At 53.0% G+C, this 10462-nt stretch overlaps 1 protein-coding gene across 1 annotated transcript; it reads left to right on the top strand.

The window, feature by feature from the left end:
• Positions 1-789: 789 nt before the first annotated feature.
• Positions 790-5157, top strand: ZNF503 (zinc finger protein 503). Its single transcript, XM_036386193.2, has 2 exons — positions 790-1757; positions 2857-5157. Exons 1-2 carry the CDS (start codon positions 1449-1451, stop codon positions 4375-4377), a joined length of 1830 nt encoding a protein of 609 aa, XP_036242086.1. The 5' UTR covers positions 790-1448; the 3' UTR covers positions 4378-5157.
• Positions 5158-10462: the final 5305 nt, after the last annotated feature.

Genomic DNA, 10462 nt, shown 5'->3' with positions numbered 1-10462 from the left:
GGGAAGAAGAGTCCAGCAGCCCTCCCCGACAGGGCAGTGAGGAGCTGGGGAGGGCTACCGGTTGCTGGCAAACAAATCCAATCTACTCCAAGGATTTATTCCGTAAATTAAAAGGCTTTTTCTCCCGAGGAGCCCGTCTCTCCCTCTGTTTTCTTTCCTTCTTCCTCCCTCTCTCTCTCCTTCCCCCTTCAAGTCACACCAGGCTTGTAATCAGCAACAAAAGCTGACATAAATCAAGGGCGGATTGACAGGGGCTGACAAATAACTGATTGATTGCGGTTGGGGAGCACTGACAATTGACGGCGGGGCGGAGAGTCCCGAAAGGCGGCGGCGGGCTGTGCGTGACAGCCCCGCGTGTGACGACCTCCCCCAATCCCGCCGCGCTCCCCGCGCCGCCGCAAGCCGCGCCGCAGCGCCCCGGCTCCCGCCGGCGACGTGCAGGCCGGCGCTCTGCAGGTTCTCGTCCGGGCCTCCCCCGCGCTGTCAGGCGGGAGGGGCGGGAAAAGCGCCCCGCGCCCTTCCGCGGATCCCGGAGGGGACACGGCGCGGCGGTGGCCCCGGAGCGGTCCCGGCGGGCCGGCCTCGGGGCGGGGGGCGCGGGCCGGGCCCGTTCGCGCCGTGCGTGGCGGGCGGCAGGCCGTGCTCGGGGCGGTGTGCGAGCGGCGGGGGCGGGCGGGGGGAGGGAGGGCGGCGGAGGCCGCGGCCGCCCCCCGGCAGGCGCGGCGCCCCCCAGCCCCGCGGCCGCCCCGCCGCTGCCGCGCGATCCGCGCTGGCTGCGGAGGAAGAAAAACGTTCGCAGCGCGTGATGTGAAACACAGAATTAACGCCCATCCCATCCTAGGAGCGAAAACAAGGAAGGAGGGGAGGGGAGAGGGAAGGCGGACGAGAAAGGGAAGGAAAAAAAAAAAAAAGGAGCGAGAGACCATTAAAAACGGAGAAAAAAAAAGCCCAGAAAAGGGAACGTCACATCCCCTTGACCCTCCAATCACCTCGGGGTCCCATTTGATTGGAAGGCGGTAAAGGCTTTAATCTCAGACTAATTCAGCTGCTTTTGAAGTGAGTTTCTTTGCCAGATCCCGGGCTGGATGGGCAGCGGCTCGCATCACAGCTGAGCGGCGGAGGCGAGCGCTCCGCGCCGCGCCAGCCGGGGGAGCTGAGAGCGGCCGAGGGGGACCGCGGCACACGCTCGCAGCCCCCACCCCCGCCCCCAGCACAGCCCAAGGATTACTCGGCTTTTTTTCCTCCTCTTTCTCTCCGGCCGGCTCCCCCTTTCCCTCCCCCTCCCCACCCACGCCCTCCCCGCTAGAGAGAGCCACGGGACATTGTATGTTTGTTTTTCTGCTCGGGGGGCGTGTGGCTTTTTTCCTTTCTCGCCCGCAGAAAGCGAGCGAGCGTTTCCGAGTGCGAGCGGCGCCACTTGCCCCAGTTTTCATGCGAGGTTTTGGGTCATGATCACATCGCCCTCGCTTTCTGCTATAAGAAGTAGTAAGCGCAGCAGCAGCCTCAGCGAGCCCGGAGGCAGCCCCCGCCGCAGCCGCAGCGCCGCCGACCTCGCCGGGCCGAACGGGCACGCTGGGAATAACGGCAGCAGCGCCGCCGCCAAGCCCTGCTTCCACGCCGTCCCCCCCTCGGACCCGCTACGCCAAGCCAACCGCCTTCCCATCAAAGTCTTGAAAATGCTCACGGCGCGGACTGGACACATTTTACACCCTGAATACCTGCAGCCTTTACCCTCCACGCCCGTCAGCCCCATCGAGGTAAGGACCCGGCCCCCGTCGCTTTCCTCGTCCCTGCCCGGGCGCTGGCTGTGCATGGCGGCTCCGCCAGCCGCCCTCGGCACTTTCCTGCGCTTTGAAATGCATTTATACCGGGACAGGGGCTTCTTTTGATCTCGAGTTAGTGCGAGGAGCCACTCCTGGGTATTGTTTCCGTGTTTACTGGGATAATGTCTAGTTCCTGTGTAAAATTAGTATTTTCTTTTTTGCTATTTTGAGCTTTTTTTTTTTTTTTCTCTGCTTTTTGAGAGGAGGGGTGGGTGGAAGGAACCGATCCACGCTGGGGTCGCGATCCGGCCACGCAAATAAGCAGCGCTCCGAGAGCCAAACAACCTTGCTTTTGCAGGGAGTGTGTTGGAGTGGGGGGGGGGGGGCACACACGGGACGGGACGACACGACGCGGAGAGCGACAGGCTCAAACGTGGGTGCGGCAGAATAACTATTTCGGCTCGCCGACCGATTCCTTTCAAGTACCGACACGGATCTGTACTTCGGGGCGCCTGTTGGTCCCCTTTCTGCTCTGTCGAGGTTGCTGGTCCCCCTCTGCCTAGCTCGCTGTTTGCGGGACCGAAACTCGAAACAGAGCTGGTAGTGGGAAGGGTGTGTCCGTGGGAATGAATGATTTCATTAAGGTCTCTGCGGAGCGAGGACACTCTTCTCCCGGGGAGCCCTGCTCGCCGGCTAGCTCGGGCTCTGTTTATAAATAGTGCCAGCAGTCAGGGTGCAGAAATGCTGCAGTCGCTATAGTTCACGAGCGGGATTGCGGGCCAGCACGGCCCGAGCGACGCCGAGACGCCGAGCTCCGCGCTGCCCGGGCCGCTGCCGGGGAGGCTGGGGGCATTGAAGGCGGCCGCGGCGAGCTCGCGGGGATACGAAAATCCCCAGCCCTTTTTAAAGGCTTTATGGAAAATGGTGCATTCAAGGGAGGGGGCTGTCAAGTTGATGAATGCGCACAAACTGTTCGTTACTTCCAGGCTGTACTCTGCAGAAAGCTACGGGACAAGAGTCCTATGTAAGCAGCGGGGGTTTTCTCAGACCCCGATTAAATCTCTTTCTTTGTATGTCCTTCTGATTTCCGCAGCTGGATGCAAAGAAGAGCCCCCTGGCCCTTTTGGCACAAACTTGCTCGCAGATAGGGAAGCCGGACCCGTCCCCTTCCTCCAAACTCTCCACGGTCACCTCCAATGGCTCCGGAGGCGACAAGGACTCCAAGTCGGGCCCCTTGAAGCTCAGCGATATCGGCGTGGAGGACAAATCGAGCTTCAAGCCGTACTCCAAGCCGGGCGCGGAGAAGAAGGAGCCGGGGGCGGCGGGCTGCGCGGGCGCCCCCGCCGCGGGGGTCGCGGCCGGGGAGAAGTCGGGATTCCGGGTGCCGAGCGCCACCTGCCAGCCGTTCACCCCAAGGACAGGCAGCCCCAACTCCAGCGCCTCCGCCTGCTCGCCCGGGCTGCTGCCGGCCGAGGGCAAAGGCGGGGAGGACAAGAAGGACTCGGAGGGCTGCGGAAAGAGCGGCAGCTCCGGCTCGGAGGGAGGCCCGGGCACCACCAGCATCAGCCACAGCCGGATTAGCGTGAGCTGTGCCGGGATTAACGTGGAGGTCAACCAGCACCAGGAGAGCACGCCGGGCTCCAAGCCCATCGCATCGGACTCCGCCTCCTCCTGCAGCAGCACCACCGCCACCTCCTCCACCTCCGTTCTGGGCTCCGGCCTCGTGGCCCCCGTCTCCCCTTACAAGCCGGGCCAGACCGTTTTCCCCTTGCCCCCGGCGGGCATGAGCTACCCGGGGACGCTGGCTGGAGCCTACGCCGGCTACCCGCCACAGTTCCTGCCGCACGGAGTGGCTCTGGACCCCACCAAATCCTCCAGCCTGGTGGGAGCCCAGCTGGCCGCCGCCAGCAGCCTGGGCTGCAGCAAGCCGGCGGGGTCGAGCCCGCTGGCGGGCGCGTCGCCGCCGTCGGTGATGACGGCGAGCCTGTGCCGAGACCCGTACTGCCTGAGCTACCACTGCGCCAGCCACCTGGCAGGCGCCGCCGGAGCCTCCTGCGCCCACGACCAAGCCCTCAAGTCCGGATACCCCCTCGTCTACCCCACCCACCCTTTGCACAGCGTCCACTCCTCGCTGACCGGCGCCACGCCGCCTTCGCTAGCCGGCCACCCTTTGTACCCCTACGGCTTCATGCTCCCCAACGACCCCCAGCCACACATCTGCAACTGGGTGTCGGCCAACGGACCCTGCGACAAGCGCTTTGCCACCTCGGAGGAGCTGCTTAGCCACTTGCGGACCCATACTGCCTTCCCGGGCACCGATAAACTCCTCTCCAGCTACCCCAGCTCCTCGTCGCTGGCCAGCGCAGCGGCTGCGGCCATGGCGTGCCACATGCACATCCCCACGACGGGCGCCCCGGGCAGCCCGGGCACGCTGGCCTTGCGCAGCCCGCACCACGCGCTGGGACTCGGCAGCCGCTACCACCCGTACTCCAAGAGCCCCCTGCCCACCCCCGGGGCCCCCGTGCCCGTGCCCGCTGCCACCGGACCCTACTACTCCCCTTACGCACTCTATGGGCAGAGACTCACCACAGCCTCGGCCCTGGGGTACCAGTGAGTGCAGGCAGCGGGGCTCTGACACACAACACAAAGTCTAGCGGTAAGGGAAGGAAGCCCTGCAAAACTTTATAAAAGTTGAAAAGAAAAAAAAACTGACTTTTTATAAAATAGTGTTCATTTGAGGACTGGATCCATGAGCACTGTATTTATTTATGTTAGCTTCAAGCGGGACAACGAATCATAAAGTGCATTACTAAACTGAGCTCAATAGGTAAAAGTGGAACACCCATTGTAGAATATAAATAAAAAGATAGAGGTCTTCTCTTTAATGTTACTTTAAAATTGCTATGATTGTATTGTACGTTCTTATTTAATGTCTCATTGAAACAAAAAAATTTACATGCATGTTTGTTACTAAAAACAACTCGCAATTTGTCAGTTATAATTTCAAATTGCAATTATTTTTAAGGTGTATACCCTTGAAAGAGAATTGGTATTTTTTTGTATGTATTCTGGAAGAAAAAACAAAAACAATTCTATTCCAAAAACCTCATTTGCCTTATTTTGTTCTTTAAAAGGAACACTTAACTATTTTTAATTTTTAAGTCCACCCTGTAAAAAGGGTTAAGTAAGGTTTACGTCATGTACTAAAATAGACAATGTATCGCTTTAAAGATTAAAATTCCGTATATTTGATGTATTAAAAGGTTTTACTTTTTTTTTTTTTAATACGCTTTGATTCTGTTATAAAACCCGAGTAGGTCTTGGATGGAGGTGACTGCTAATTTCTCCTTAAGCGTTTATTCAATTTTAATTAAAAATTAAAAAAAAAAAAAAACAGTTTTTTTTTTTTTATTGTAACCCTAGGGCTCTCTTAAAAAATAATCAGACACAGTTGGTTTTTTTCCTCGTCAGTAGAATTTTCTGGCACGAAATAAGAAAACTGAGAATCGCTTAAATCTCTTTCCCTGTCTTTAAAGAAGGTAAACTTGTATTTTAAATGTTTTTACTGTGAAATATCTGGTTTTTAAAACTACTTTTCAACTAGAAGACTTCGTTCTTTTTTAGGGGAAGGCAAGACTGTTTTGTAAAAGTGTAAGATGATTATCCGAAAGCTTTTTTTTTAGCAATGTAATGCATACCTATTCATCTCTTTCTAAATGAGAAGTTCAGAAGTAATTAGGGAAGCGCTGTTTGAGCTCATCCAGTTATTTTAAATTTCTCTCTTCAGTTCGCACCGCAGCACAAAAGATCGTCACGTAAAAAAAAAAAAAAAAAACCCAAAAAAAACCAACAAAAACGGACAGCTCTGAAAACTCATTTTCTTTTAAAAAGGAAGGGACGGGGGAAAAAAAAGAAGCCATCCGTTATTTGGGCCGAGTTTGCTCTTTACTGAAGTGCAGTGCCAAACTTGACGTGATCCCGAGAGGGGCTGCTCCTGCCTGCACCGCGCCTCTGCCTCCCCAGCCCGGGTTTCCTCCTGGCGCCCCAGGGCCACCGCCCAGCTCCGGCTCGTCGTCCTGCGTTCAGGTAGGAGCGGGGGCTGCGGCAGAACAGCCAGAGCAGCTGCCGAAACTGCCCAACAAACCGGTGCCGCCGACATAGTCGGAAAAGCGATACCCAAGTCCGTAAGGGCAATGCCAGCGAAGGGCTTTGCCCCGCGCTCTGCCAGGCGCTCGCAGCAGCGGCCCAGGCGGAGCCGAGTACCTGCTGCCCCTCGCTCGGCCCCAGCGCGACGCACTGGCGGGGGGCAAAGTTACAAGCGGCGACTTTGCTTGACAAATCACCGGGTTTTTCTCCCTCGTTCTGGATTCCCCCTACAATATAATTACTGTTCAGAGTTTCCCGTGGTGCCCAGATGCTAATTAGTCGAATACATTTACTTCAGATAATTAGTGGAAGTTAGCGTTAATGTGCAAAGGCGAGAAAAGCAGCGAGCTCCTGAAGCTGCAGCGGCCGCCCGGCAGTCCCGGCACGGCTCCCCGGGCCAGGCCCGCGGCGGGGGCCGGGACACACGCGGGGAGGCCGGGGCTGGGCCGCGCTGAGGCTCTTTCGGGACGCTGTCCGAAAGCGGCACGGGAAATGCTTTGCGGTTTAACCAAACGTGTTACCCCCCAGCCGCCTTAAATGGGAAAGGGACCTTTGCGTATCTCTGCTTTAGGAAATGTAAAACGGGCTCTCGTTCTGTACCGACGAGTTAGAGAAAGGGAGGAGAGGGCAGTGCTGTTAACTGCACCCAGTAAACTTTAGTTATAAAATAAGAAGCCGACACAAACACAGAAAGTAATCGAAAGACGGGCTTCTCTGGTCGGGGGTGATGGTGGCGGAGGATCCGGCGAGCCCGAGAAAGGCAGAACAAGCTCGCAGTCCTCTCTGTATGCCGCACGCCCCCCGCTCTCTCCTGCAGCCCGGCCAGACTGCCTTCCCCGCTTTGCTATTTTAACTACTCTTAATTTGAGGAAAATTACATTTCAGGCTCCAGCTGGGTGTGCAAGCAACAATTACAGTTTTGCCGCGATTAAAACACCACCATTGCCATGTTCCTCTCCTGGTCGTGTGTTTTACAATTACGGATCTTGAACAGCTGCAGCTCAGACTTCGCTAACCAAATCCCATCGCCCATCAGGTGTTGCAGGGGTGATTTAAAAAGGGCGAGGGAAGCATTTGTGTCCTGGAACCCTAACTACAGTTTTGGGGATTTCAGCTCTGAAGGTTACACACAAAGATTGCTGATGCAAGTGGTGAAATGAACACTTAATGCTGTTATTATTGTTTTGCTCAGATACTGTCCCCGAGGTTAAAGAAAAATTAAAACACCTTATTTTATATGTAGAGTGGTGATAAGTAGGTCTCTCTTCCAGCCTTGTTAAGTATATGACCTGGCAAGTGCCACCTAGGATTTGGATATTAATCTATTAAATTCGCCTTTTTTTCTAACAGAGATTGACTTACGGACATTAATGTTTTTAGGTAAAAGGACTACATTTGTTATTCCTCACCACCCCACCCCCCCCACCTCCCGTTCTTACTAACTGGATGGGTTGTGGATTTGACAGCAGCCGCTGGTCCATGCCACCGAACTAAAATAATTTCACAGTGAAAAACCAGCTTGAGAGGACAAGCAACAGAAGGGCAAAACCCATCAAAACCCGAAACTGTGATCAATCTGACCAGAGTCAGGCATACATTAGTTTAAATTAAACAGTTTTGTCTTTCTCACAAATCTTTTTTGCACATTAAAGATAGAATCATGTAATATTTAAATCAACTCTTGTCAGATGCTAAGTGCAACTGAAGAACCAAAATAAAAATTAATGCGTTTCCATCCACTCTCAAAAGCTTACTTTGGATGCCACTTCGACAAAATACTTCTGATAAGCAACGGTTAGAAAAGAAGAGTCCTGTTTATCTTATCTACGGGGAAATGTAATTAAGGTAGTTTTATGAAACAATAAAACACCAGACTCCACAGACAGCAAAGGAGTCTCTGTAATATATCTGAGACTAGATGGGCATATGTATCTTGGCTTACGTGCACAAGCCCACACCAAACACACACATATACATATGCTTGCCTGGTTTTGGAATGCAAAATGTATGCTAGAACTAAAATACAAGGATGCCTTTATTACGGGAAGATTTTCCTCAGTGATAAGAGACTCCATTTGCTAAGACCGGAAAGTCACCCACTGCCCATTCACCACCTTTGGAGCCACCCTCAGCGCAGCCAGCAAGGTACACGCAGTGCTGGGGCTGGGGCTGACCCTCCTCTCTCTGACCCGAGGTTAGTAATGATCTACCCACATCTACAGTCGAAATCACTCAGGCAAAGGGAATCCCGAAAGATCCAAACTTTCTGAAACAAAAGTAAATGTGCATTCCTATTCTGTAAAAACATTGATCAAACTTCATTCTTTCGTACTTAGAAAAGATGGAGAGCACTGCTGATTTAATACTGTTGGCTCTGATGTAGGCTTTCGGTAGACCACAGCTTAAGGATTTTTGGTGGTCTTTTTTTTTTTTTTAATTGTGTGTGTTTTCTTTTGTTGTTTTTTGGGTTTTTTTGTTTGGTTGGTTTTTGGTTTTGCTTTTTTTTTTTTTTTTATTTTGAAGGAACGATTCTGAAGTGGAAAATTGCTGGAGCTACCAGCACCAAATTTCCTTTTCATACAGATTTTTGGGTATAATTTCGGACATTTGTAACGCCATGTTGAGATACCCCACCACCCCTGATTCTTTCTGCACCATGAAGCACAGCTAGCACTGCTTCATGAGCAGACCTGAGGCAGGCAAGCAACCAGTTCTGATCAGAGGTGTCTAATCCCTGCTAAATCTCTTTCTCAGCTCACTCCTGGAAAATTCGGGGCAGTCTACCTTTTGTTTTTTTAAGGTAAAATTTTGTTGCGATGAAGCACAGAGATGTCAGAAGAAAAAAGACGGACCCAGGTCTGTATGCTCTCACCTCTTCGGAGGCGGAATGCTTTGGCAGCAGAGACGTGGTTGAAATTTGAGCAGATTATACATTTGAGCTTGTGCATAAATGCGAAAAGACTGTCCTAATGCTGGATATTTCTCCATCAACATCAACCAGGTGCTGCTGTTGCAAAAATCTCACCTCCGACTGCTTGCTCTGTGCGTGTGTGCATGCACAGCGATGCACAGACTTTGTTCTCTCTTCATGTCTGAAATTCATCAACTACCCACCCCCGTTCCCAGCCCCACGTCCCCTACGTGGAAAAAAAAAAAAAAAAAAAGTGAATCTGTTCAGGCTTTGAATATTGTGTAAGAAGCCTTGTGTGTGTATTTTTTTTTTTAATCTTCAAATGAATTAAAGACAACCTGACAATGCTGTCATCTGTCTTCAACGTCACATCAAGGCAAGAAATAATGATAACAGAGCAGCAGAAGGACGCCCACTGAAACCTGGAGGATATATATACACATATATATACACACACACATATATGCCTTGAAACAGTTTGAAAGAGAACAAAATTAGATTACCGCTCTTAGGCTATCACGGTAAAAACGTGTGGGATTTTGCGTGCGTGTGTGTGTGTGTGTGTGAGTGGCTCATCTTTCTGCCTTATTTTGTGAAGCGCGTGCTACTCGATCCAAACCACTTCTGTGGGATGGGACAAGAAGACGAGCAGGCACATTCCTCGTTCCCAAACTACCACGACCAAAGGAAGCACCAAAATATCCCCCCTCCCCCTCCACCGTTTCAGGTTCACGTTCCAGTTAATAACAAACATTACTGCTCTCCCGAGGCGCAGGCCAGAGCGGGCACGCTTTACGCGGAGGCCCGGGCGTGCACGTCACGCGCAGCTGCCCGGTGGAAGAGGGGCTGCTCCCGGGAAGGAAGAAGAGCGAGGAGCGGCTCCCGGGGAGGAGGAGGAAGAGCGAGGAGCGGCTCCCGGGGAGGAGGAGGAAGAGCGAGGAGCGGCTCCCTTTGTCTGCGCGGGCCGCGGGCCGGTGCCGCTCCCGGCCGCCAGGCGGCGCTGCGGCCCCCGGCGGAGCGCAGGGCAGCGGCCGCAGCCGGGCCGGGCCCCGACGGAGCCCGCGTGCTCGGGCACCGGGAACCGCCCGCAGTCCCGGAGGGCAGCATGGCACTACAAACGGTCTGCCCAGATAAAAACAGATAGCCCGGACCGAAAAAAAAACCCCAAAGCACACACACAAAAAAACTCCCCTCAAAAACAAAACTAAGAATCATGATGGTTGGGTTTGGGTTTGGTTTTTTGTTGTTGTTGTTTTGTTTTTTTTTTTAATCGCGCTTGTAATCTCATTCGCTCTGAAGGGTAAATAAATTGCAGTTGTATGAAAAACAATTGGTGCTACATGTGTTCATAACAGATGGGATCTTATCACAGTTTAACTGTAATAAATTCTGACTTCTCGAAATTGTAATTTCTGCTCCATGCTGGATGTCTCTTTTCTACTGTAATAATAGGGCTACGAACTCTTGAGAGCAAGCAGAAAAGTTTTCGTTGCTAGCGTTGCTCAAGAGCCGGGGCATGCTCCTGCAGCCTCCTCCCAAATGCGGCTCTTTGAAAGTTCGCATGAAAACGCATCTGAAAATCAAAAGGGAGAGAAAACCCTGGCCTATAGGGAGACAAACAGCTGATCCTTCCCCCGCTGAG

This window comes from Molothrus ater, chromosome 8, assembly GCF_012460135.2.
Source record: "Molothrus ater isolate BHLD 08-10-18 breed brown headed cowbird chromosome 8, BPBGC_Mater_1.1, whole genome shotgun sequence".
In the NCBI taxonomy this organism is placed as follows: domain Eukaryota; kingdom Metazoa; phylum Chordata; class Aves; order Passeriformes; family Icteridae; genus Molothrus; species Molothrus ater.
This window is presented reverse-complemented; position numbering and strand designations above follow the sequence as displayed.

Coding starts and splice junctions, on each gene's coding strand:
- ZNF503 (XM_036386193.2), top strand. CDS start 1,449: ATGATCACATCGCCCTCGCTTTCTGCTATAAGAAGTAGTAAGCGCAGC. Junction 1,758..2,856: donor CGCCCGTCAGCCCCATCGAG/GTAAGGACCCGG, acceptor TGATTTCCGCAG/CTGGATGCAAAGAAGAGCCC.